This window comes from Pelophylax lessonae, assembly GCF_965119305.1.
Source record: "Pelophylax lessonae genome assembly, chromosome: 5".
Lineage (NCBI taxonomy): Eukaryota > Metazoa > Chordata > Amphibia > Anura > Ranidae > Pelophylax > Pelophylax lessonae.
In genome coordinates this window covers 541,663,081-541,690,395 of record NC_138772.1, presented here as the reverse complement: position 1 = coordinate 541,690,395, position 27,315 = coordinate 541,663,081, and the positions used below count along the sequence as shown (strand labels likewise).

At 43.5% G+C, this 27,315-nt stretch overlaps 1 protein-coding gene across 2 annotated transcripts in view; it reads left to right on the top strand.

Moving 5' to 3' along the window:
- The window catches only part of PTK2 (protein tyrosine kinase 2), a gene marked incomplete at its 3' end in the record, with an annotated part of 628,214 nt that overhangs the window by 126,328 nt on the left and 474,571 nt on the right, over nt 1–27,315 (top strand). For both annotated transcript variants that reach the window (XM_082257401.1, XM_082257399.1), the window contains exon 2: nt 18,956–18,982. Coding sequence is in view for 1 of the 2 variants with exons in the window: in XM_082257399.1 (XP_082113525.1) it covers nt 18,956–18,982 (27 nt within the window). The remainder of the gene's footprint in view (nt 1–18,955; nt 18,983–27,315) is intronic.

The following is a 27,315-nucleotide window of genomic DNA, read 5'->3' as shown; positions in this document are numbered from 1 at the left end:
AATAAAAATGTAAAGTGCGCCCCTTCTCCCTGAGCTTGTGCCCAAATGCATACATAAGTCGCGCATGCACTTGTAAACGGTGTTTTCACCACACGTCAGGTATGTCCATGATTGTTAAAGTGAAAGAAATATTTAGTTTTAGACCTTCTCTGTAACTCTAAGGCCCCTTTCACACTTATGCGACATAAGTCTTAGTTTTACCGTGATTTTGCCACAATTTTGACTAGACTTAAAGCAATGCCTATGTCTTTGGATCTCAAAATGCATTAAAATTGTCTTAATTGCTTGCCGACCGCCGCACGACTATTACTGTGGCGGTCAGCCCCGTACAGGCAAAGTGACTGTGAGCCTCTAGGGGGCGAGCGCGCGCGCCCCCGCTCGTTCCCTAACAAGTCCGCGCGTGTGACCGGCGGACCCTATGTCCGCCGGCCACTCGCAATCTCCCACTGGAGAGGGAGAAAGGCAGGCGGTTTATGTAAACAAAGCCGTCTCATTCTCCCTGGTCTGACTGCAGAGATCATACGATCCTGCTATGTAGGATCGTATGTCTCTGTGGTTACATTACAAGCCACACCCCTGTACAGTTAGAAGCACGCCCCTAGGGACACACTTAACCCCTGCATCACCAATAAAGTTAACCCCTTCCCTGCCAGTGTCATTTTTACAGTAACAGTGCATATGTATAGCACTAATTACTGTAGTAATGTCACTGGTAACCCCAAAAGTGTCAAAAATGTCAGTCAAGGGTCCGATCTGTCCGCTGCAATGTCGCAGTCCCGCAAAACAAATCGCAGATCTCCGCCATTACTCGTTAAAAAAAAACACCAAAAATGACATAAATCTTTCCCTTAGTAAACGCAATAACTTTTGCGCAAATCAATCAAAATACGCTTATTGCGTTTTTTTTTTTTTTTCTTACCAAACATATGTAGCAGAAAACAAATTGGCCAAAAATGTTAAAAAATTTTGATTTTTACATTTTTTTGGGGGGGAATTTCATATAAAAAAATGTGAAAAATATTGTTATTTTTTCAAAATTGTCGCACTTTTTTGTTTATAGCGCAAAAAGTAAAAATCGCACAGGTGATGAAATACCAGCAAAAGAAAGCTCTATTTGTGGGAAAAAAAGGACGCCCATTTCAATTAGGTACAGCGTTGCACGACCACGCAATTGTCCGTTAAAGTCACGCAGTGCCGAATCGCAAAAAGTGGCCTGGACGTAAGACAGCAAAATCCTCCGGTGGTAAAGTGGTTAAAGCAATGCCTTTGGATGTCTTTGGATCTCAAAATGCATTAAAATCGTCCTAAAGTAGTGCAGGGACTACTTTAAAGTTGTACAGATATGAGCGGTACTCATTGGAAACCATGGAGTTTGACTTGTCATGCGACTTTGCAGTCCCAAATCGCAGGACAAGTCACACAAGTGTGAAAGGGGTCTTAACAAGTAGCTTGTAAAGGCGTTTAAAACGTCGCCTATGGAGATTTTTAGGTAGCTTAGTTTTTCGCCATTCCACAAGCGTGCGTAATTATAAAGTGTGACATATTGGGTATCTATTTACTCTATGTAACCTCATCTTTCACATTTTACAAAAAAAATTGGGGAATATATTAGTTTTTTTTTTTTTATTATTCGTTAATGTATTTTTCATGAACATGTTGGGTGCTTTGCAAAAAAGGTAAAAGAAATCGATGCTAAATTTTATCTCGGCACCTCCTTTTTTTTTTTTGGGACAATATGGCTTTTTTTGCCTAGATTGAAGTTCTCCTTTAAATCCTTAGACGGGCAATGATATTAATCCATGGAAATGTATTTTCTTTTTATTTGATATTGCAGACACGCGGTCCCTCGCCTTGTGCCAAGTCCTCTCTCTCTCTCTCTCTCTCTCCATTTTTATGACTTAGGGATATTTATAGCTCTGGTCCGTTGTGTTTTGGATAAATTTTTGGCCGCGTCTCACAGCGGTGTATTTCTAAGAAGCCGTTACACGGTCTGAGAAAACAGATGGGACCGCCAGAGAACTCATAATCTCGCCCATGAACAAGTAACGTTGTTGAAATTATAAAAAAAAGTGCTTCTTACGGCGGGGGGGTGGGGGGGGGGGAGCGTCCCGTTGAAGATTTATTGTGATGTGACCTCCTCTACAGACAGGCTGAAATACATCCCCCCCCCCCCCCCCATCTGCCACAGCAGTGGGGTCTGACCAAGTCCAATAGATTTTCTGGCAGAGGCCTTTTGTGTTGGCTGAGAGGGAACAAAAGCCATTTGATGTAGCTGGAGCTGAGGAAGTGCCTGGACCAGCAGCACACAACACCACTTCTTCAGCTGACTGGGGAAACTGGAGCATTTTAAATGCCCGCTAAGGCCGCCGATCCGGAAGACAGGAGTCGGAGTAACCGAGCCTTGCTGGAGATATTTCTCAAGAAACGTCTCTACATGGAAAGAGCTCCCTATGGTAAGTGATGGAGGAAGCTGCTGGCTACCGCTTGAAGGTTCTCCTCTTACTTAAAGGTGCGCTTTCTGGAGACCTAAAAGCCGAGTCAAATTTTTATTTTTATTTTTTTCCTGCAATGGTTTGGAGTATCTGAATCCGCTGCGGACAGTGTCTTTAATTCATTCGCTCATTATTTCAGGAAAAAAAATTCTTAATCTATTTTGCTGATAACTTTCTTTGGGGTTGATTTACTTTAACTATATTGTGCAAACTCAGGTGCAGCCCTGCATGGAAACCAATCGGCCTCCAGCTTTTTTTTTTTGGGTCAAAGCTTATTAGAACAAGCTGAAGTTAGAAGCTGATTGGCTACCATGTACAGCTGCACCAGATTTTGTACTCTCCAGTTTTAGTAATTTAACCCCTTTTAGCTTGATGTAGATCAGGGATCATCAAACTACGGCCCTACAGCTGTTGCGGAACTACACATCCCATGAGGCATTGTAAAACTCTGACATTCACAGACATGACTAGGCATGATGGGAATTGTAGTTCCTGAACAGCTGGAGGGCCGTAGTTTGAAGACTCCTGGTGGGGATGGAAAGAGTTCACACTTGTGTGATGTAGAACGCCACGTGATTCGCGCAGGAATCGCACCGCATAGCCTGTGCAAATCGCATGCAATGCCTGTGTGGTGCGATTTTAGCCATACGTTTTTTGTATGCTGATACACATTGCATCCACTCCAGAATGGTGCAGGAAACCCCCCTCCCCACACTTAAATCGTATCGCCCATGTTATACGATTCTGGCAATCGCACTGCTTTTTGCATTCAGACTGTGCTCCCCCATACTTCAACAGTAGACTATCCTTCAGCATCGTCACAACCAGCAAAGGACTGTGCATTGGTTTAGATCAGGGATATGCAAACTGTGGCCCTCCAGATGTTGCAGAATTACAAGTCCCGTGAGGCATAGCAAGACTCTGACAGCCACAAGCATGACATCCAGAGGCAGAGGTATGATGGGACTTGTAGTTTTGCAACAGCTGGAGGGACACAGTTTGCAGATCCCTGCTCTAGATGATGTCGAGACCTTAGACTGCTGAAGCATGGGGGAGAAGACGCTGCAGGGGACCCATCTAGCAGAATAGAGGATCAGGTAAGTAAATCTTCTTTTCTTTGCTCCATAGAACTAAATAAGCAGTTAACACTTGCAGTATATACACAGCCTCACTGCAAGGGAGAATATGGAAGTTCCCGGAGTTGGGCTTTAAGAGTCCAAGAATGGCTAAAACTGCCTGTGTGAGTGTTTGAAAACCATGCAGACGATGTGAATTTAAGCTAGGTTCACTCTAGTGCTGCTACACCACGATACGTTTTTTCAGTGCGACTTTGCGTATTTTCCACTTTGACGCATTTTTAATGCTTTGTCCATTTTATGTAGGAGGAGACTGGCTTTCATACACAAAACTCTGACAAAATTGCATGCATGTGTGCTACAAACGTTTTTTTGGGAGCACCTATACCTTTTTCAAAAAGCCAGCTGCAGCTGTGCTGCATTGATGTGTATGGGCACCATAGGGATTTTTAATTAGTTGTGCAGTGCTGCATGAGAAAACTCACTCTTGCGAACGGGTGCTTAGTCAAAACCGAAAACAATGTGATAAACGTTAGGACTTTCTTCCTCACTTTGCACAATCCTTAATCCTATTTTTTTTTTTTTTTTTGTTATTTTGTCCCTGCACGTCAACCTTTTCTTGTCTAGGCAAGAATGTTGTAGAATGCACTGCATGCATGCAGGCTCCTGGGATATCCCTGCCTAGAGTGCTGTGTATGCAGGTGCATCACTGTGGAGGGCAGCAAATAATTCCGAAAGTTAGGGGAGAAAGAATCCTCTGCCCTTACTACAAATGGCCGCCAAGATTTAAACAGCGCATATAAAAAAAAGTCAATAGCGTACTTGGCAAGAAAAGCATGCGATAAATATTGCGTCTTATATTGCCATATTACAACCGTTTTTTTTTTTTTTTTTTTTTTTTAATGGTCCCATTATTTTATTTTTGATTAATGTGAAGTTTCCTTTAGAGGTCACAAAAGCAGGTGCCCTACCACGTGGCTGCTGCATTGTGATGTGAAGGCAGGGGTACCAATGTGCACATTGTGCTGTAACCTTTTTTTTTTCTTAGAACTTTATTGAAATATTACAAAGTGACATTTTAATTATTCCCATTGGCAATTGATGAATTACGTCGCACCTCACTGCATTAAAAAAATGAGTACATGGCATATGGTTCTTTAAATGCGCACCACCACAGTGCAGTGATATGAATGGCTGTGATGGGGAACACGGCTTTTTTGTCATGTCTATGCATTGTGCTGGGCTGCTGTGAACGGAGTGAAGTCTACATCCTGGTCTCTTGGGGCTCATTCTGCACTGATGTCTTCTCACTTCTTAGTCGTTGCTGAAAATTGCTTTTACTCTCTTGTGACTGGTACTGGGCTTTGTACTATCTGAGACCACAATCCTTATTCTAAGGATCTTCTGTTCTGCAATTCAAACGTTTTTTTTTTTTTTTTCCCCTGCTCTGTAAATTATTCTTTCTAAAATGTTTCTTCTCGTTACCCATGTTAAGTTGTTGTTAATAAATGTACATACGCTATGAATTTTACAGTGTAAGTTTACCTTTTCAGGAAAAACTAAAAATGTGAGCTCTGGCTAGTACACGCTATAAGGCCTCATGCACACAGAGCGTCAGAAAAAACGAGCTGCAAAGCTATTTCTGATGCCAGGAAAAAGTGGCGTCAAAAACGCTCTTTTAGCAGCACTTCGCATTAGCGTCAATGCGCGTTTAGGCGCGTCGGCGCTAAGCAGCATTTTTAAATAAACACAACCCTTTTCTATTTGTGTCCAATCACATTTTTCATCTTTCACATTTTAAAAACGCCAGACGCTGCTAAAAGCCGATAGCGATAGTTTAGGCACGTTTAGCAGCGTCAAGCGTTTTTACAGCTTAACGCTGCTGCTCCTGACCGCACAGGCCCTGGGGTTTTTTTTTTTTTTTTTACAGCTTAAAAATGCCTATGCCACTTGGAGCTTCTAAAAGCCTGTGTGTGCATGAGGCCATAGAATAACATGGAGGGGCGTTTTTAAGCTGCAAAAAAAAAAAAAAAAAAGTCTGACGCTCAGAACAGCAGCTGCAAAAACGCCCTGTGTGCACATGGCCTAAGAATGTCGGGTGAGAATTTTCGTCCAAAGACTTTTTGTACGATTTTCGGATAGTGTGTACACCACTTTAGGCTGCCCATGCATTTTAGTTTTCCTATAGATCAGGGATATGCAAACTGTGTGGCTCTCCAGATGTTGCAGAACTACAAGTCCCATGAGGCATAGGAAGACTCTGACAGCCACAAGCATGACACCTAGAGGCAGAGGCATGATGGGACTTGTAGTTTTGCAACAGCTGAAGGGCCACAGTTTGCATATCCCTGCTATAGATGTACCAAAACCATATAATTTGAGGTCAAACCTAAACACTTTCAATTTGTATGCAATCAGGGAGGCCCTCGCACTACATAGTTGAAGGTAAATCTAAAGAAAACTGACGAAAATGGTATAATGTATGGCCAGCCTAACACCGTACACCCTCCCCACCCACCAGTCTCCAATGTACTTACCTCCGTGGGTAATGAGCTGTCAGTGCTGACGCATCTGGTGCAGCGATCTGGGGATTTTAAATCCATGCTCTTCTCAGTGCAGCACTTCCGGGATGGATTAGAGCGATCCTAATTGGTCAGCTCTGGCACCAATGATTGAGATACCATTTTTAGGGCTGGTGACTCCCGACTTAAAGAGGAAGTAAACCCTCCTCTGACACTTGTACCTATAGGTAAGCCTATGATAAGGCTTACCTATAGGTACTGTAAATATCTCCTAGACTTGCACCGTTTAGGAGATATTTACCTTTCATGCAGCCAGTGACATCCCTGGCACATGCGCTCTGAAGGAACGGCCGATCGTGCCGTTCCTTCAGAGCCCCGTGCCGTGACCGTCGGCTCCCACGCGCATGCGCGGGAGTGACGTCACCGCGGCTCCGTCCAATCAGATGGCCGGATGCCGCGATCCCGGAAGACGGGCGACTGGACATGTCGCCCGTCATAGAGGTAAGCGAGCGGCGCGGCGGGGGCTCGTTCTAAGGTAAGTATTTGATAATGAGCTAGTATGCGATGCATACTAGCTCATTATGACTCTCTCTTTCAGGATGGAAAGAAAAAAAAAAAAAATTTTGTTTTGGTTTACAACCTCTTTAAACAAAGCATCTGATCAAACAGATCTTGGTTCGAACAGATGCTTTGTAGGGCAGAGGAGAGGTTTGGGGTCTAATAGCCCCCAGATCTCTCAGTAAATAGGACCTGTGATGGTTCATGCAATCACAGGGGATGTTGTTCATCAATTCCTATAAAAATATATTTTAATGATAGTGTAACTTAAAAAAAAAAAAAAAAAATACAGAACAGGGAGTAAAGTGCCCCTGCCCCCTATGCTTGTGCGCAAAAGCGAATACATACGTAGGTTGCTTGAGCATAGATGAACGGTGTTCACACCACACATGTGAGGTATCGCTACAAACGTTATAGCCAGAGAAATAGTTCTAGCACCAGACCTCCTTTGTAATTCTCAACTGGTGTAGCACCCTCCTAGTCAGGTGCTACGTAAAAGCATTGGGTTGCTTTCTTGCTTATCAGGGAGCAGGATTTCTAGTTAGGCCTGTTACATGTGTCCAGGTGTGATTCACTTGGTCTGATGGAGTGTCCCAACTGTATCCAATAGGGGAGCCTGTTGGACAGTGGAGGAAACCCAGCCAGTGACACACAGGCTTTTGTGGCAGTCCCAGTGGAAGGGAACAAGAGTGGTGCATCCTGGGATTGACCATAAAAGCCAAGGCCACATGTGACAGGGTGTCTTTGGCGGGAAGCCAGGTTCCAGGAGGAGAGTAACCCAAATCCCCTGGACTGGTTATTGACTGAGCCAAGAGTTTAACAGACTCAGGGGAATCCATTCTAAGCGGCTCCCATGGGGGCAGTGCTACACTGGTAACCTGTAAAGGCTTATAAAGTATCGCCTATGGAAATTTTTAAGTACTGCAGTTTGGTGCCATTCCACGAGCGTGTGCAATTTTAAAGCATGACATGTTAGGTATCTATTTACTCAACATAACATCTTTTATATGTTACCAAACAATTAGGTATTGTGTTTTTGTGCATTACAATTCACAAAAGTGTAGTATTTAAAAAAAAAAAAATTGCTGTGCAAATACCGTGTGATATAAAAAAATTGCAACACCCACCATTTTATTCTCTAGGGCAGTGATGGCGATCCTCGGCATCCCAGATGTTTTGGAACTACATTTCCCATGATGCTCATGCACTCTGCAGTATAGATGAGCATCATGGGAAATTAAGTTTGAAAACATCTAGGGTGCCAAGGTTCCCCATCACTGCTCTAGGGCTTCTCCTTAAAAAATATAAAAAAAAATAATATATATATATATATATATATTAATATAATATAATGTATAATGTTTAGGGGTTCCAAGTAATTTTCTAGCAACAAAATTTAGATTTGTACATATATGGGAGAATTGTCAAAATTGTCCAGTTATAAATTGGGTAAACATAAAGATTTGTAATGAATATGAAGTATCCAGTTGTATTGGGAGTGTGCGTGTACCATCTCTATTCATATTGCGATGGAAATGTGCATTATTTATTCCAATAATATGAAAGGATATGATTACACATTCCTCTCCCGCTTTTAAAAAAAAAAAAAAAGACTGGGCTTGCAATAAAAGAATAAATGGTTTTCATTGATAATTACAATCCAATTGGAAAATGATTGTAGAAGCGCAGTTGGCATCAATCAGTGTTATGTATATAATTGGTACGTGTGGCTTTGCTGGGAGGATTTTTTTAATGTTCTTTTCTAGTGTATTACGTCTGTATATGTGTCCGTTTCCTCATCAAAGCACCCTAGACCTTCAGACACGCCAGTCTGGGCTTTAAACGCTCAGCCATGATGAATCAGAAAAAGACGGGGGTCTATTATGTGGATGATAACGTAATTCTTAATTAACAGACTCCAGTGTGATTTACAACAAAGCAAAATCTGATCTCCCCCCCCCCCCCCCCCAGCCTCCATAGAGAAGTCAGGTAGTTGTCCCATTGTGTGCACTTAGTAACCCTCCCCCCCCCCTCCTCCACCAGGCCGTTGTTTGAGTCGGATGTTGGGTCTTTGTGTGTCGGGATTGTGAGGGAAAAGGAACAATTATCTCTGGGGATTCATAGTTCTGAGCATTCAATAATTCCATTGGTGTGGTGACCAATCAGAGTACTGCTCTCTGGTTTCAGGCCTTTGACAATCTGGACGATCTTTCTGTGCTTTGAAGCTTCATGATGCAGATTTTTATTGAAGTGGAATTCCTGCTTAACACGAACTAGCCCCCTCCACTCTCCTGCTACCTATGCTGACTAACCTGTGTAAGAAAGATGTATATACTTACCTATTTTCAGTCCGCTCTGGTGATCCGGCTCCCCTGTGTCGGTTAGCGGTGGCTGCAGAAGGGAGCTCTGACCATGGATGGGACATGGGAGCCTATGGGTGACGTCACCACGCCTTGGTTGACTGCTTTCTCCTTTCCCCTGCCGCTGCCACTCACCAACCTGGGGGATCATGTGACCAGAGCAGACTGAAAATAGGTACGTTTACACAGCTTAGACTTTATAGGTTGCAGGGGGAGGGAGGGGACATTTTTAAACGTAGTGTTAGGCAGGAATATGACTTTAACTTTAGATGCAAGCTCTAACTAGATGACAACATATTTGCTTAAAGCGGAGTTCCACTTATTTTTTAAACTTAGCCACATTATAATGGGCACCCACAGTGGTGTAATGTTTGGCTGCTTATTTGGTGAAATGCCGTAAGGAAGTACCTTTTTCTCATTTATCTTCCCCGCCACTTCCGGTCAGGGTCGCCTAGGCGACTACGTCATCAGCCTGGCCCGTTGACTCCTGGGAAATCAACGTCATTGATCCCAGAAGTCGCAAAATTTCCTGATCGAAACAAAGCGTGCCCGCAGTAGGGATGCACCAATCCGACTTTTTTGGACCCGATACTGATATCTGGCGTTGTGAAATCGCCGATACCGGAACCGATCTGGAGCTACACACAAAGCAATCGGCTGCAGTACAGAGCAAAGCCGCTGCTTCATGTGTGCGGCTCCTCCATTCACAGGCGGAGTGCATCTGATATCACTCCGCCCTGTGAGCCGGACCTATACAGGAAGTAGTGGCTCCCATCCCATACTACTACTGCACCAAGTAAGGGACGGCTGAGCCGTTACTTAGCAAAAACCGGATCGGTCAATGTTACCGATCCCCCGATCCATCTAAAATGGCCATATCGGCGCCGATATCCAATCCGAATATCGGATCGGTACATCCCTAGCCAGCAGTGTCATTACTGCGCAGGCGCAAGATCACTAGGTGCATGCTGGGTAGCCAGGTGCACAAAATCCAGGAAATGAAGCCAGGCTGGCTTCAGCTGCCCACATCCTCCATGGCCGCAACTGGAATTGACGGCGAAAAGAGAAATTCTAATATAGTAAGTCATTATAATGTGCACATGGCCAGCTCTATCCATTGCAGTTATGGTGAATTACTACGATCTCAATGATGTTTTTAGGATAATTTTGGCTAGGAGACTGGAACTACACTTTAAGCTCCATGTTTCATCAACCAATACCATTTAAAATTAAAAAGAAAACTTGTGTTCATATTTTTTTAACCTGCTGATCTCCTGCAGCCACTTCATGCCCGCTTGAGCTGCATGTAATATCTCACAGTGGGTTTCTTGATGGGTTTCTTGATGATGTAAGCCAGTCTTTTTCAACCAGGGTGCCCTGAGGTTTCTTCAGGGGTGCCTTGGCAAAATGCATAAACATTGCCCCAAAATTGTATACAAGCTGATGGGTGAATGCTGCCTTTTAGTTACACAAAGCCACAGGTTTTCATTGTACAACCTTCTAGCTGCCAACTTCCTAACGACCACGGCATCAATCAGTTAAGGAGGATGTGAGTTGCCTGCATAGCATCTTTGTTTGACCTTTCCCTTACCTCTCTATCAGCTTTGGGGATCTCATTAGCTAAGTGATGGCGAGAAACTGAGGGAGAATAGAAACATTGGAATACTAGTCAGTACCAGTTTGCAAAAGTGTATTTGCTTTGGAAGAATTAATCGCCTCTAACGTTGGGTGTCCTATGTGTGGATGTTGCTGCATTGTGTAAAACTATTATAATAGTTTTTACATTTTAGAGTAGGGCGCCTGAAGACTGTCCAAAATTTTGGACGGTGCCTAGAGATTATTCATATTTTAAAGGGTGCCTTGGCTGAAAAAAGTTTGTTCAACACTGGTGTAAGCCATGGACCATGCCTGTGTAATGTGCATTAAGACTAGAGATCAACTAATAGTTTTTTCAGGGCCGATACCGATTTTCCAGCCACCCTTTAGGCCGATAGCCGATATTAGGTGCCGATATTCTGTACTTTAACTTTTTTTTTTGTGTTTTTTTTTTTTTTTACACTGTCCTTTTTCATTTTCTTTTTTTTTATCACTTTTTTTTGCTGTCACAATGAATGTAAACCTCCCTTGTGACCGTAATAGGCAGTTTCAGGTACTCCCCCCTTTTTTTTTTTTTTTGTTAGTACAGCGGATCCGACCTAAGCTTTCAGTTTTTACACACAGCAGCGTGTACGAGGCTTAACTGAGTTTTGTGGCGTACAGCCGTCTGAGCACAGCAAACTATCCACTACTATTCGGCTGTCTTATTGTAGCTTTATCTGTTGGTACTGTTTGAACAGAGTATCTAATGTTTGCCTGTTCAAATATATATAGAAAAAGTCAACATTTCCATGCAGTGTACTTACTTTTTCACATGACTTTGTGTATTTCTAATGTGTATTTGGATGTGTTACTGGTGTTTGGCTTTAAGCAGAGAAATGCACACACACGCAGTCACGCACACGTGTATGTATGTGTGTATATATATATATATATATATATATATATATATATATATATATATATATATATATAAATTAAGCTCTTTAAACCAGTTGCTGCCAACCTTTTGGACCTCATGTACCATTTTTTAATCCTGCGGACCACTATAATGAAATTTACATGCAATGCTACGGCTCTCTGCCGCCTTACCCCCAGGTAACACTGTTACCCTAGACACACAACGCTCTGGCTCTCTGCCCCCCCTCCCTCTGGATCACACTGCTGCCTTATACACACAATAATTCAGCTCTCTACCCCCTCCATCTGGATCACTCTACTGCCTTATACACACAATGCTTCAACTCTCTGCCCCCCTCACCCAGGATCACACTCCTGTTTTATACACACAATGCTTCAGCTCTATGCCCCCCTCCCTCTGGATCACTCTGCTGCCTTATACACACAATACTTCAGCTCTCTGCCCCCCGGATCACCCTCCTGCTTTATACACACAATACTTAAGCTCTATGCCCTCCTCCCTCTGGATCACTCTGCTGCCTTATACACACAATGCTTCAGCTCTATGCCCCCCTCCCTCTGGATCACACTCTTGCTTTATACACACAATACTTCAGCTCTCTGCCCCCCTCCCTCTGGATCACTCTGCTGCCTTATACACACAATGCTTCAGCTCTCTGCCCCCTCCCCCTGGATCACACTCAGCATTGGACCTCACCTCCTTATCCAGCAATGTGCTTGAGCTCCGTGCTCCCTTCCACGGTCTGTGATCAGCACTGCTATTGGAAGTTCCCTTCTTCTTCACCTCCTGCTCTCTGCACTACTCCCAGCGCCTCCTTCTGAGCTCACAGGAGCCGCAACTACAGAGGAGGCTCTAGGAATCAATGCGTGCTGACAGTATTGACTGTTAACACATATTAAAGCAGTAGTATCCCGCTTTTTTTCACTTTTACCTACAGGTAAGCCTATAATAAGGCTTACCTGTAGGTACAAATAATATCTCCTAAACCGGCACGGTTTAGGAGATATTTACAGTGCATGCAGCCGCTCGCGCGAGCGGCGCATGCGCTCTGAAGGTCCGGGGGGACCTTCAATTAACTTGCCGGGAGCTTGCCGGAAAAATCACTCCCGCGCGCATGCGCGGGAGTGACGTCATCGCGGCTCCGGCCAATCACCGCCGAACCCGGAAGAGACGACGAGGGATCATGGCAGCGCCCGCATCGATGTCCGGGGGTCCGTGTCGGGGCTTCGTTTTAAGGTAAGTTAAACATAATGGGCTAGTATGCGATGCATACTAGCTCATTATGCCTTTGTCTTGCAGGTTTTTTTTTTTTAATTTTTTTTTTTCATAGGGTTTACAACCGCTTTAAGAACAATACTGGAAACATTGGGCAGTATACATTCGCCACAATGCTGATTTTTGGCAGAACCCCTAGGGACCACCAAAATTTTCTTATGAACCATCGGTGGTCCACGGACCATGGGTTGTGGCTGATGCTCTAAACCAGCCTTTTTCAGCCAGGGTGCCTTGAGGTTTCTTTAGGGGTGCCTTTGCAAAATGTCTAAAAATTGCCAAAAATGTATGGCAGGTGGAGCAAGCTGCCTTTTAGTTACACAACGCCACAGGTTTTTTTTTTATTTTGTCCGACCTATCAACCTTCCAGCGACCGGCGTCGTAACAACCAGTGAAGGTTGTTCATTGTCTGCACATCATCCTTGTTTGACCCTCCTCGTCAACACTGGGGTCACATTAGCTGAGTGAGGGAGAGGAGAAACATTGGGATACTAGTCAGTACTAGTGTACAAAAGTGTATTTGTTTTGGAAGAATGAAGCCACCTTAAATGTTGGATGTCCTACGTGTGTCAATGCTGCCGCGTTATGTAAAACTATGAGTAGTTTTTTTACATTTTACAATGGGGTGCCTCAAGATTGTACATCATTTTAAAGGGTGCCTTTAAAAAAAAAAAAAAAACGGTTGCGAGACTTCTCTTAACTAATGGTGGTATAATCCTTTTTTTGGGTTGAAGAATTGCGAAGAAACTACCAATGGGCTGGTGTTTGGGTTGTGGTTTTTTTTTTTTTTTTTGTAGTAAAGCCATTTTTCATTTTCAGGTTCTCTTCTAGAGAATCAGTTCTTCTTTCCTTGCACTTAATTGGATAGTTGAAGTGAACTCGCATATCACATGGGTCACTTTAGATGCAGATAGTTTTTAGTAGAGTTCTTCTTTAACACAGGCTTTCCTGCTTTGGTTTAAGGCTACGTTCACATGTGGGTGTAGCGGATCACGGGCAGAATCACTGCGATTCTGCCCGCGATCCGGAATCATTGCAAATCGCGGGACGCCTGTGCGATGCCCATGATTTGCAATGGCACCCCAAACGCTGTGCGATGCATCGCACAAACAGAATTGTGGGACGCATGATGCACAAAAGAAGCTCCTCTACCCTTTTGGGCGTCATGCCTCCCGCGATTCTGTTTTGCGCGATGGTACCGCGATTCGGCAGGCGGAAATAGCGGCAACATCGCACAGCGTTTGGGGTGCCATTGCAAATCACGGGCATCGCACAGGCGTCCCGTGATATGCAATGATTCCGGATCACGGGCAGAATCGCAGTGATTCTGCCCGTGATCCGCTACGCCCATATGTGAACGTAGCCTTAATATCCCATTTCCAGATGAGAGTGAGGCCTCACCCTCCCTATGTGCCCATTATTGGTGTGCCAGTCATGGTAGGGAATCCATGTTTTACTCATTAATACATTCCATTCCTAGTGATATCTCTCCCACACAACAAGCTCCGCTCTGTTAACGCTCATGAATTATTCTGTATCCATTCAGTGTTTTTTTTTTTTTTTTTTTTTTTTTTGCTGTTCTTCAATCTCATCTCTCGCTCCACCCGAGTTCTTACAACCGTGCTAGACGTGCCGAAATTTACCCACCAAATCCGTCTCGGAGAAATGTCTCATTTTAAAGGAAAATGGCTGTGATTGGGGCTCATTAAAGGCACAGCGTCTCAGGAGTTGCATAATCCGCTTTAGATCTCATAAAGAGGCTTCGGCTCGTTTGGAAGTCAGAAATTTATGTATTATTCATATGAGGATTGGTGGTTGGCCACACATCTTATGAACCTTGACCATTCTCATCCGTCGGCTTTCATTCATTTCAGTTGCAATACCAGCACACACGCATCACGCATGCCAGCACACACGCATCACGCATGCCAGCACACACGCATCACGCATGCCAGCACACACGCATCACGCATGCCAGCACACACGCATCACGCATGCCAGCACACACGCATCACGCATGCCAGCACACACGCATCACGCATGCCAGCACACACGCATCACGCATGCCAGCACACACGCATCACGCATGCCAGCACACACGCATCACGCATGCCAGCACACAGGCATCACGCATGCCAGTACACAGGCATCACGCATGCCAGTACACACACGCATCACGCATGCCAGTACACACACGCATCACGCATGCCAGTACACACACGCATCACGCATGCCAGTACACACACGCATCACGCATGCCAGTACACACGCATCACGCATGCCAGTACACACGCATCACGCATGCCAGTACACACGCATGCCAGTACACACGCATCACGCATGCCAGTACACACGCATCACGCATGCCAGTACACACGCATCACGCATGCCAGTACACACGCATCACGCATGCCAGTACACACGCATCACGCATGCCAGTACACACGCATGCCAGTACACACGCATCACGCATGCCAGTACACACATGCCAGCACACACGCATCACGCATGCCAGTACACACGCATCACGCATGCCAGTACACACGCATCACGCATGCCAGTACACACGCATGCCAGTACACACGCATCACGCATGCCAGTACACACATGCCAGCACACACGCATCACGCATGCCAGTACACACGCATCACGCATGCCAGTACACACGCATGCCAGTACACACGCATCACGCATGCCAGTACACACATGCCAGTACAAGTAAAAGAGGAATGTTGCGCTGCAGGGCTTGTGGAATGTAAAAACATATAAAATGGTGAAAATTTAAATCCCGTGATAAATTAATATAAATCAATTGAATAAAACCAAACTGATGATAATAACTAATTACTGCAAAGTGTCCTTCACCAAGTGTTGAGAAGTTATGGGTGAGAAATACACAGATATCAATACAGATAATGAAAAAAAAAAAATTAAATTAATATAAGTCATTTGTGTCAGTACTCTGTGAATCCAAACTGCAAGCTTTTGTGCAATCCGCTCACCTTACTGCTGTAAGGTAACAGCATTAGGCCCCTTTCACACAGGCGGACCGTTCAGATCCGGAGGTCAGTTTTTTTGGCAGATCTGAAAGGTCCCCCCATGCATCTCTATGGGGCATCGAATGTCAGCGGAGACATGTCTGCTGACATCCGATCCGACCTGATCCGTCAAATCTGGATGGATGGAAAACCCTATTTTCCATCCTTCCAGCGGATGGGATCGGATGAGAACCGACCGACCGGTCCGTTCCCATCCGATTCCCCCTTAGAGATGTGTATGGGGCTCTGACAGCTGTGTCTCCGCACACAGTGCGCAGAACAGCTGTCATTCTCCTGCTCAGCGGGGGATCAGCGGATCGATCCCCCGCTGAGAAAAACAGAGTCCATCCGACGGACTATATGTGTGAAAGAGCCCTTAGAGAGCTTTCTTTGTTGTACGCAATCTCTATACATTCAAGGGTATGTGTGGTTCCTTTTTAGATGCCTTTCTCTTTAGTGTCCGGTTCGCTCCATATTAAATGTAGAAATAGAGAGACTCTATGGTATAGTACGTTTAAGGCCCCTTTCACACGGCTTGGTTCCGTCGACGGAGCTGTGCATCTCAGCGGGGGATCTATCCGCTGATCCCCCGCGCTGAGCAGGCGGATGACAGCTCCGTCTCCGCTCTGTGTTCGGAGACGGAGGTATCCGATCCCCGCTCTTCTCTATGGGGAATCGGATAAGAACGGACCGCTTGTCCGTTCTCATCCGATCCGCTGGATGGATGAAAAATAGGGTTTCCATCCATCTGGATTTGATGGATCGGATATCAGCGGACATGTCTCCGCTGACGTCCGATGCCCCATAGAGATGCATGGGGCATCCGTTCAGATCCGCCTGAAAAACTGACAGGCGGATCTGAACGGGGTCCGCAAGTGTGAAAGGGGCCTAAGATGATTTATTTGCAAGGTAAGAAAGGTATCCACTTTTAAAAATCAGGTAGACAAATGTGACATCCACAAGCGCAGAGCTTGTATGCAAATCCCTTCCGGTATCGCGGGGCCCTACGCGTTGCGTCACATGTGGGGATCAGTACACACATACCTTGGCTTTCTTTATGCAGTAACTATACTGAACAAAATTGCAAACGCAACACTTGTTTTTGCCCCCGTTTTTCATGAGCTGAACGAAAAGATCTAAGCAAACTGGGATTCAGCCAAACAGGAAGTGAGAGGAAATCCCTGAAAATTAAAGGAATCTTTTGGGGGGACCCCCAGGTCACCAGAGCGAGTGTCCCTATTGGAAGATTCCCCTTCGCTTTTCTGGGGACAACCCAAAATTTGAGGGTTTCTTTTACTTTTACTTTAACTTTCAACGATAATGGTAAACAGGACAAATGGAGAAGGTGAATCTCTCTAACGGGGGACACAGACCGCAATAAAAACTGATGGGTTCTAATCCCTCTGCACTCTATCCAAAACTAAAAAAAATAAAAGGTTTTGCCTTTTTAGTTATACTTTAATGTGCAACTCAAAATATCATGGTGACCTACCACAAATATCTGAACCCGATCCGACTGTGTGAGTACATCAATACAGTCCCAGTCATTTTCTCTGTATAAATCATTTGAATAAAACTGTCAAAGTTGTTGTTCCTTGCAGCGGCCAGCTGGGGGCATCATGTGAACCCCTGGTAATTGTTGCTGATAATCCCGGTGTTTTGAAATACTTTCCTGAACGAGAATAATCCTCCCACTTGACAGCTGAAATCCTTTTTCTCAGTTGTACAAATCGAGTGGGATAATGTAAACTTAAATCTCAGCTCCAGGAAATCTTAAAAAAAAAAAAAAAACCCCCACCATTGCCCCCAATTTCTCCTCCCCCCCCAAATTTTAGTTTCCTGGAGTTTGGCTTTAAGGGCTCATGCACACTGAGAGTTAAAAATACTGTTTTTACAGGCATTTGATATTTAATTTTTTTTTTCTGCCTCTAAACACCCCCTTGTTAGCCTGTGTCTATGCATACATAGGCCTTTATAGGCAGAAAACAAATCTTTTGCATGTTCAGGAGAGAAGCGTTTTGGCAGGAAAAAAGTGAAATGCGCCTAAACGCTTGTACACACGGCGCATGAGCGTTCATTCTTTCCAGTGGCCAGAGTAAATTTATATTGTGACCCGAGTAAATTTATATTGTGACCCATGGAATGAATGGATGCCCAAACGCTTGACACTCCTAAAACAAGTTTGCAAATGTGGCTTTAGACCCATTATTAAGAAGCGTTTCCTCCCCTGGAGCAAAGGATTCATATGGAGAAAAAAAAAAGATAATAAAAAAAAAAATTTAACAAAAAAAAAAAAAAAGAAATTAAAAAACAAAAATTAAAAAAAATAAATAAAAAAAAGTCTTGTGTGCATTAGGCCTTAAGCATATCTGAACTCAGAAACATAAAATGTAATTTTTTTATATTTTATTTTTTACTTGAGATATATATATATATATATATATATATATATATATATATATATATTTATTTATTTTTTTTGGTGATAATGCCAGTAAAACACTTCCTGTCCTGAGGTGGCGGTGCTGAGTCATATTTATGGAAGAGCTGTGTTGTCACCCCAGGCTGTTTTTCTGATTCGGGCAAAAAACACCTCCCATTCTCATTATCTACACTACATAGGGGGAAGGTGTCCTGTAGCTCACAGAAGTAAACTGGGAAAGCCTGTAACATACTGTATTTTGGGATTTCTTATGAATGTACAGGGGGCTACAAGGATAGAAGATTTTTGGCAGGATTAGCAGGTTTTCCGTACTTGGAGAAAATGTACGGTACTTAAAAAAAAAAAAAAAAAAAAAAAAAAAAGTAATGCAACCACCACATCTAATCGCATAATCTGCAATATGTTACATTTTCACTTGTCAGTTTAATTCTTTTAAAATTTGCACTTGCTGCTAAAGCATTTTTTTTTTTTTTTAATTAAAAAAAAAAAAAAAATCAAAATTTTATTAAATTGCACTCATTCCCCACATTTGTGAGCATTTCCCCAACTCCCTCTCCTAAGTCTCCTAAGTGGTGATGGTGTTAGAGACCGTTAACTTATCACGAATGGAAATTTTATGGAAATGTTTCATTTTATTTAATATTAAAGGATGTTTTTTATTCTTTATATTTTGCAGATATTTCAAGGCTTTCCATCTCATCAGGTGAGTAGTGCTGCAGATGTTGTTGTGGTTTCAATCATTACTGATGTGAATTGTATTTATAACGCTGACATAGGCTAAAGTGGTGTAAAAAAAAAATAAATTAATTTTCTCTATCGTTCATTGACGGACGCAGTTCTCTCGGATTCATATCAGTAGGGTTATACTGCCCCCTACAGGAGTAGGACACTATTAGCCATTAGCCATAAAGCTATTAGCCATATTATTAGCCTATTAGCCATACTATTAGCCATAAATATATTAGCCATACTATTAGCCATAAATATATTAGCCATACTATTAGCCATAAATATATTAGCCATACTATTAGCCATACTATTAGCCATACTATTAGCCATACTATTAGCCATACTATTAGCCATACTATTAGCCATACTATTAGCCATACTATTAGCCATACTATTAGCCATACTATTAGCCATACTATTAGCCATACTATTAGCCATACTATTAGCCATACTATTAAGCATACTATTAAGCATACTATTAAGCATACTATTAAGCATACTATTAAGCATACTATTAGCCATACTATTAGCCATACTATTAGCCATACTATTAGCCATACTATTAGCCATACTATTAGCCATACTATTAGCCATACTATTAGCCATACTATTAGCCATACTATTTGCCATACTATTTGCCATACTATTAAGCCATACTATTTGCCATACTATTAAGCCATACTATTAAGCCATACTATTAAGCCATACTATTAAGCATACTATTAAGCATACTATTAAGCCATACTATTGGCCATAAAGCCATTCATTACCCTATTTTGCTCTGTAGACATTAGGCAATGGGTGCTCAGCCTGTGGCCCTCCAACTGTTGCTGAACTACAAGTCCCATCATGCCTCTGCCTTTGGGAGTCATGCGTGTAACTGTCAGCCTTGCAATGCCTCATGGGACTTGTAGTTCTGCAACAGCTGGAGGGCCACAGAATGCACACCCATGGGACAGACCAGTGGTCTCCAAACTTCGACCAAGGGGCCAGATGTGGCCCTTTGCTTGTCTTTATCCGGCCCTTGGGACATTTATTCCTCCCTCTGACATGAGAAACTACTCTGCCAAGTGACAACAATGGGGCACTATTCCTCCCAGTGATACCAACAATAGGGGTGCTATTCCTCCCAGTGATACCAACGATAGGGGTGCTATTCCTCCCAGTGATACCAGCGATAGGGGTGCTTTTCCTCACGCTAATACCAAATGTGGTGTTTACTCCCACTGATGCCAGGAAAATTTCCACTCACGATGGCCACAGTATGGCCCCCCCCTAAAGTCTGAAGGGCAATAAACTGGCACTTTGTTTAGAAAGTTTGGAGACCCCTGGGATGGACCATCGCTGTACGCTTGTGAAAATGTTTAACATGAACCTGTGAGAAAAAAATATGGAGGGGGACAAAAAATCCCACGTGGGTGTACACCTTGTGAATGAGGTCTTGGCTTGCTAAAGCACTTGTATGACAAGCAATTACTGCGTTCCTTTTCCAAAAAACTGAGTTTTAGTGCTGCCATTATCCAGCCTCTTCTTCTTGTTTACGTGTTCTTGCTTAATCATTTCTCTGGACTAGCTTTGTGATGATGATCACGATAGACCATGCATCTGTTAGTCTCTGCATGTGACAGGGTGATGACTCGGGAGCACAGTTTTGTGTGCGAGTTGTCAACCAACGACAGGAAATGCCCTAAAAGGATCTTAAAGCGGAACTCAAGCTTTTTTTTTTTTCTTTGTTGTCTCCTCTCCCTTTGTTTAGAACAACAAAAAAAAGTTCAGTGTTCTACTTAGAGTTAGTAAACTGCCGCATTAACAACTTGACCGCCCGCGGCAGTCTGGCTCGGCTGGGCGCCCCCATTAGGCAGCGGGGATGCCGATCCATGGGGCAGGCGGCAGCGATTGCCGCCAGGCACCCGCGATCGCTCCCCGTGGAGAGAGAACGACGGTCTGCTGTTGTAAACACAGCAGACCATTGTTCTCTCTGGAATGAACACAGAGCGCCTGTGATCCTCCTATTTAGGATCACAGGTCTCTGTGTTGATTCCACAAGCCCACCCCTCCCTCACAGTTAGAAAACACCTCCTAGGCATACACTTATCCTTTTAATTGCCCTTGAGTTAACCCCTCCCCTGCCAGTGTCATTATTACAGTAACCGTGCATATTTTTAGCACTGATTACTGTAGTAATGTCACTGGTCCCCCCCCCCCCAAAAGTGTCCAAAATGTCAGGGGTCTGATTCGTCCACCGCAATGTCGCAGTCCCGCTAAAAATTGCAGATTGCCGCCATTACTAGTAAAAATAAATAAAAAATTACAAATCCCCCCCCCCCCCCTGTTTGTAGACGCGATAACTTTTGCGCAAACCAAACAAAGTACTCTTGTTGGGATTTTTTTACCATAAGTATGTAGCAGAATACAAATTGGCCTAAAATGATGAAAAAATTAGATTTTTTTAAAAAATTTTTGGGGAATGTTCTATAGCCGAAAGTAAAAAATATTGTGTTTTTTATTTTTCCAGATTTGTCGCTATTATTTTTGTTTATAGCCCAATAAATAAAAATTGCAGAGGTGATCAAATACCACCAAAAGAAAACGCTATTTGTGGGGATAAAAGGACATCAATTTTATTTGGGTACAGTGTCGCACGACCATGCAATTGTCCGTTAAAGTAACGCAGTGCCGAATCGCAAAAAATGGCCTGGTCATTAAGGGGGCAAAACATTCCGGGGCTGAAGCGGTTAAAAAAAAATTAAAAATCCCCTGCAAGGAAAGGCATACATCATATACTAGCACATTAGGCATACATCATATACTAGCACACTAGGACTTTACTACCGCTTGAAGTTGGCCATAGATAGTCAATGCTTAACTGTCTGAATTTCAATCCGTGTGTGACCCCGTCTCCACTCCATACAAGTCGATTGTTAGATTAAGTTCTGTCAGACACATACATTGGAAATATTTTGTCGGCCAGCGGTTGTATCCAGGTGGGGGGGGGGGGGGTTGGACTCCTCCTTCCACCTTGTTTCGTGTGTGGAGGAATCAGTTTCCCCCCCCCCCCCCATTCCTTTGGCTTCACATGACATGTTCCCCCCCCCCCCCCCCCCACCTCTACCTCCAGGACACGTCAATACGCAGGCTGGGCTGACAGTACCCCAGGAATGGGGACTCACACATTTCTTGAGTGCTGCTCAGTCCTGGAAGAATGCACCCTCCTTGCTGCTACCAAAGGTAGAAGAGAAATTGGTAGCTATAGGGTTTAAAGGGATTGTAAAGGCAGAAGGTTTTTTTTTTTTTATCTTAATGCATTCCGTGCATTAAGAAAAAATAAAAACTTGTGTGCAGCAGCCCCTCTCCGCCCCCCTAATACTTACCTGAGCCCAGCTTTATTCAGCAATGTTGCAGGAGTTTCTCAGCTGTCCAGGACCCCCCTCCTCATTGGCTTAGACGACAGCGTGGTGCGATTGGCTCCCGCTGCTGTCAAAGTCAGCCAGCCAATCAGGAGAGAGAGGGGTCGCGGCTCGTAGTCTTAATGGACACAGGGAGCTGTGACTTGGCTCAGGTGACCCCACAGCAAGCTGCTTGCTGTGGGGGCACTGAACAGGAGGGAGGGGCCAGGAGCTCAGAAGAGGGATCCGAGAAGAGGAGGATCTGGGCCACTCTGTGCAAAACCAAGTGCACAGAGCAGGGAAGTATGACATTTACAATCACTTTTTAAGGTGAAAAGGAAACTATAAACCAGAGGAGACATTCAGGGATTGGGGGGAGGCAGGTGCACAGTTCTGCTTGCCTGGAGTTCCGCTTTAAAGACATGATCACCAGATGATATAACGAAAGCTGCAGATTTAAAAAGAAGCTTTAAAATTAAAAAAAATACAATATTATGGTAATACAAAATCTATACAAGAATACAATATTATATACAATTTTAGGTATTGGGATTACATCTACTCTAATGTTACTTCTGCAGCCAGTGGAATTTGCAATGACCTTCCAGTCTGAGCTGCAGATTTGGAATATTGATATTCCTGTAATCCTCCTCCTTGCTATGACCATACTCCTCATGCCTCCAGGCAATCGCAGAGACGCTAGGATGACCTTCGTATTTTACTGTTGTCTCTTGCTCCCTATGGAATACATGCATTTATTTTTACTCTGGATGTCCAAGTGCATTGTGTTTCAGCTAGCGTGATGTGTCAGCAGGCTGCAAACAGCCTTCCTGCTTAACAGAGCTCAAATGATTTGTCTTCCGAAACTATGCCCATCCGTCTTCTGTCAGCTCCATGGAGCCCCTTTCTACAGATGCCTGAAAAATAGGCTTGTATATACAATGCTAATTCAGTGGTTCTAATTGCAGCGGAACGGCCATGTAATGGGATCGGGTCAGACTAACCTTTTGTAACGCGGGGTCCAACAATAGTGACACAAAGCAGATTCACAAGCTGTTGTGTAAATTGGCTGGGACTCTTATGCAGCCGTCTGCCATGCTTGTCAGTTAGCGTACTGATCACGTGACTCGGTGGTCATTATTTCCTGCTGAATCACGAAGGCTAAATCCTTACTTGGCTATACAGCCAATCCTACCTGATAACCGGACAAAAAATATGAAATGAAGAACCGTTTTCTTGAAGTGTATTTCTTTAAGAAGGTCTAAACCCGATCACGAAGATGTCATAGGAGCTTTAATGCTGAATTCTGAATACAAACGTTTTCATCGAATTCTATTCCTAAATTGTCACTACAGCTTCTTTGAAAGAAAAGTGCTCTTTGAGTGGAGGATGGGTGGATGAAACCTTTATTCTTAGAGAGGTTTTTCATTTATGGAAGCTATATTACAGCTTCTATGAATGGAGGAGGGGGATGGAAAGAGTGGGCGTAGTCGGTACTCTTGATGAGTGCCTGTGACAGGTCCAGCGCTCCCTAATAATCCCTAATGCACTTGAAAATTATGAATGCCAGGTTATTGGTCATAGGCGAAGGGTAGAATCAGAGGACTTCAGATTTCTGCTAGGACAGCCAGCACTAGGACAAAGGATACTTATCATGAAATGCAAGTACAGTCCTCTGCCCTTTGTTTATTTATTTATTTTTTTACATAAACTTAGGTTTTAGACCCCGTTCACACTGGGGCGACCCGACTTGCCGGGGCGACCTGTCACCTCAACCTCGAAGTGGCCGGCACGGACTTCATATCATTAAAGTCAATGCAGTTCGCTCCAGGTCGCCCCAAAGAAGCTCCGGACCCTTTTTCTAAGTCGGAGCGACTTGTGTCGCTCCTATTAGAACGGGTCCTGTGCTAATCTATGGCAGGCGACTTGTCAGGCGACCAGGTCGCCTCACAGGTCGCCCCAGTGTGAACGGGGTCTTAGAGCCGGTTCACACTGCTCCGACTTAGGAATGACTTGTGTGCCCTCAAGTCTCTTGTCATCACAAATTCAATGTACATGAATGAGAGCCGTCGCTCAGACTTCAGAAAAGGTTCCTGTACTACTTCAAGGCGACCTCTATCCGACTTGTGCAACGGAGACTTCAACGGGAGTCGCCTCTAAGTCGGATCCTTATCTATTTTCAAGCGACTGATCAGACTTTCCAGGAAGAAGAAAAAGATTAGCCAGGTATTCCCCACAGACAAAGTCGCCGATCATTTAAGACTCTTCCAAGTCTCTTAACAAGTCTCTTAACAAGTCTCTTAACAAGTCTCTTAAGTCTCTTAACAAGTCTCACTAAAAAGTCGCTCCTTCATGGGGCGACTTTCTGGTCGCGGTAGCGTGAACCGGCTCTTAAGCTCCATTCACACTTGTACGACTCCAAAATTACGCCAACTTTTGGAGTACAACTTTGATGCAACTTGGAATGGGTGCAACTTGGATACAACTTTGGTTTTAACTAACAATAATGGACAACTGTTGCACAGAAGTTGCATTGTGTAACATTCAGGTATGAATTTCATGCAACTTCTGAGGGTTAACGTTGAAGTCTATGGGGGGAGGAGACTGAAGATGGCACCAGGAAGGAGCCAGAGTGAGGAGCTCCAGGAGAATCCATCCTATAATGAAGCAGTAACTTCGCCCTTTAACCACTTGCTCACCCCTGCTTTTTCCTGGGGGGACTCCGCTGTGTTTGGTGGGAGAAAGGATCCCTTGCTGCCCTGAAATGGAGCGTAACCTAAAGCGGACGGAAGAGGAGGAGGTGGTAATGGACGGGGTCGTAGGGCTCAAGTGAGGCGGCGTCGCCGGCTGGGATTAGGGACTCAGAACAGGGCGCGGAAGAATGATTTAAGAGGATGTTATATATATATATGTGTATATATATATATATATATATATATATATATATATATATATATATATATATATATGTATGGAATTCTTAAGCACTAGGCATGAGGACCAAGCAGAGAGATTTGCCAGTATTTGAGGTAGATGGATACAATTTAGGAAAACTAAGGAATATGCCAAAATAATGATAGAAGAAGGGGAGGAGAGGTAAAGGACTGAGGGGAGGTAGAATGGGCAGTGCAGTTAGGGTGGGGTGGGTGGGAAAAAGGAAATAGAGATTAGACAGGAAGAGGGGATAAGAAGTATATTTTCTTATCTAAATGTATATTTTTCTTTTCTCTATGGTGTTAACTGTATCATCCTCTGTTTTATATTTGGAAAACTACATAAAGTTTAAATTAAAAAAACAAAACATTGAAGTCTATGGCCCTCAAGTTGCATGAAAGTCGGACCAAAGTAGTGCATGAATTACTTTGACGTTTCTGCATTTTTAAGTCGCATAGATGAATGGTTATCATTGGAAAACATAGGGAAGGACTTGCCATGCCACTTTGATTTCCAAAGTTGCATGTCAAGTCGCCCAAGTGTGAATGGAACCTAAACCACTTGCTGGCCGTCCTATAACAGATTTACTGCTACAGGGCGGCTGTTCTGTGCAGAATCACATGTGTATATATACGTGATTCTGCCCTTCTGGGTGAGTCACAGCAGGAGCCATTCAGTGGGTGCCGGTCAATAGCTGTCCGCTGGCACCTGTTGATTAGTGAGGAGAAACAATGCCTGTCCTGTCATTGGGGATGTGCTGGATTTTTTTTCTCTGCAAAACCGGGAATAAAATCCATCACATCCCTTAGTGAAAGCGGTACACAACAAAACACTGGCTAGGCACTAGATGGGCTCGGCGTGTTTGAGTTTGCACATGCCTGATCCCACCAGGAAGCCGACGCTGCACTCCGCTAATCACAGGCACTGATACATTTCCTAATTTTTGCAGCTGCAGACCGAGAAATGTCTCAGTGCCTGTGATTAGCGGACTGCAGAATCGGGAACGTGAACACTCCGAGCCCATCTATACTAGGCACACATCTTAACACTTTGATCCAGTGTCAGTACAGTTGACAGTGTAATGTTTTCACCACTGATCACTGTATTAGTGTCACTGTTTCCCACAAAAGTTTCAAAAGTGTCAGATTGTCCGCCGCAATATCGCAGTCCCACTATAAGTCCCTGATCGCCGCCATTACTAGTATAAAGAAGTATCTATGCCATAATTTGTAGATGCTATAACTTTTGTGCACACCGATCAATATACACTTATTGGGATTTTATTTTTTTTTTATTTTTTTATTATACAAAAACTATGTAGCAGAATACATATTGGCCTAAATTTAATTAAGAAGTTTGATTTTTTTTTTTTTCTTGGATGTTTTATAGCAGAAAGTAAAACCTTTTTTTTTTCTCAATTTGTCGTTTTATAATAGTTAAATTTTGTCATTATTAAAAATTTTGTTTATCGTGCAAAAAACAAAAAAAAATTGAGATAAATTTCATTTGGGTACAGCGTTTTATGACTGTGCAATTGTCAGTTAAAGTAACACAATGCGGTATCGCAAAAAATTACCTGGCCATAAGGGGGGGGGGGGGGCGTCGAATCTTCCGAAGGACAAGTGGGTTTAAAAAAAAAAAAAGTCTATAATGCACTGTGCTTTAGCAAACCAAATGTCACCCAGTTAGTGTATAGATCTGTATTATTATTATTATTATTATTATACAGGATTTATTTAGCGCCAAATGTTTGCGCAGCGTTTTAAGTTGTGCTTGTCATGCTTCACTACTGTATCAGTGAATATGTTCTAAATATTTAGTATCCTTCATATCCTTCCTGTGAGTGAAGTAGGTTTGCTCAGTTTAGGGACTCATTTTTAAAAAGTCGAGGTTGGGTATGTTGGCTTCTTCTTTCCATGGGAAGTATTGATCCCGATTGCTCTGCTTATGTATAGAGGAGCTCTGTGAACAATCTGCTCGTTTTACG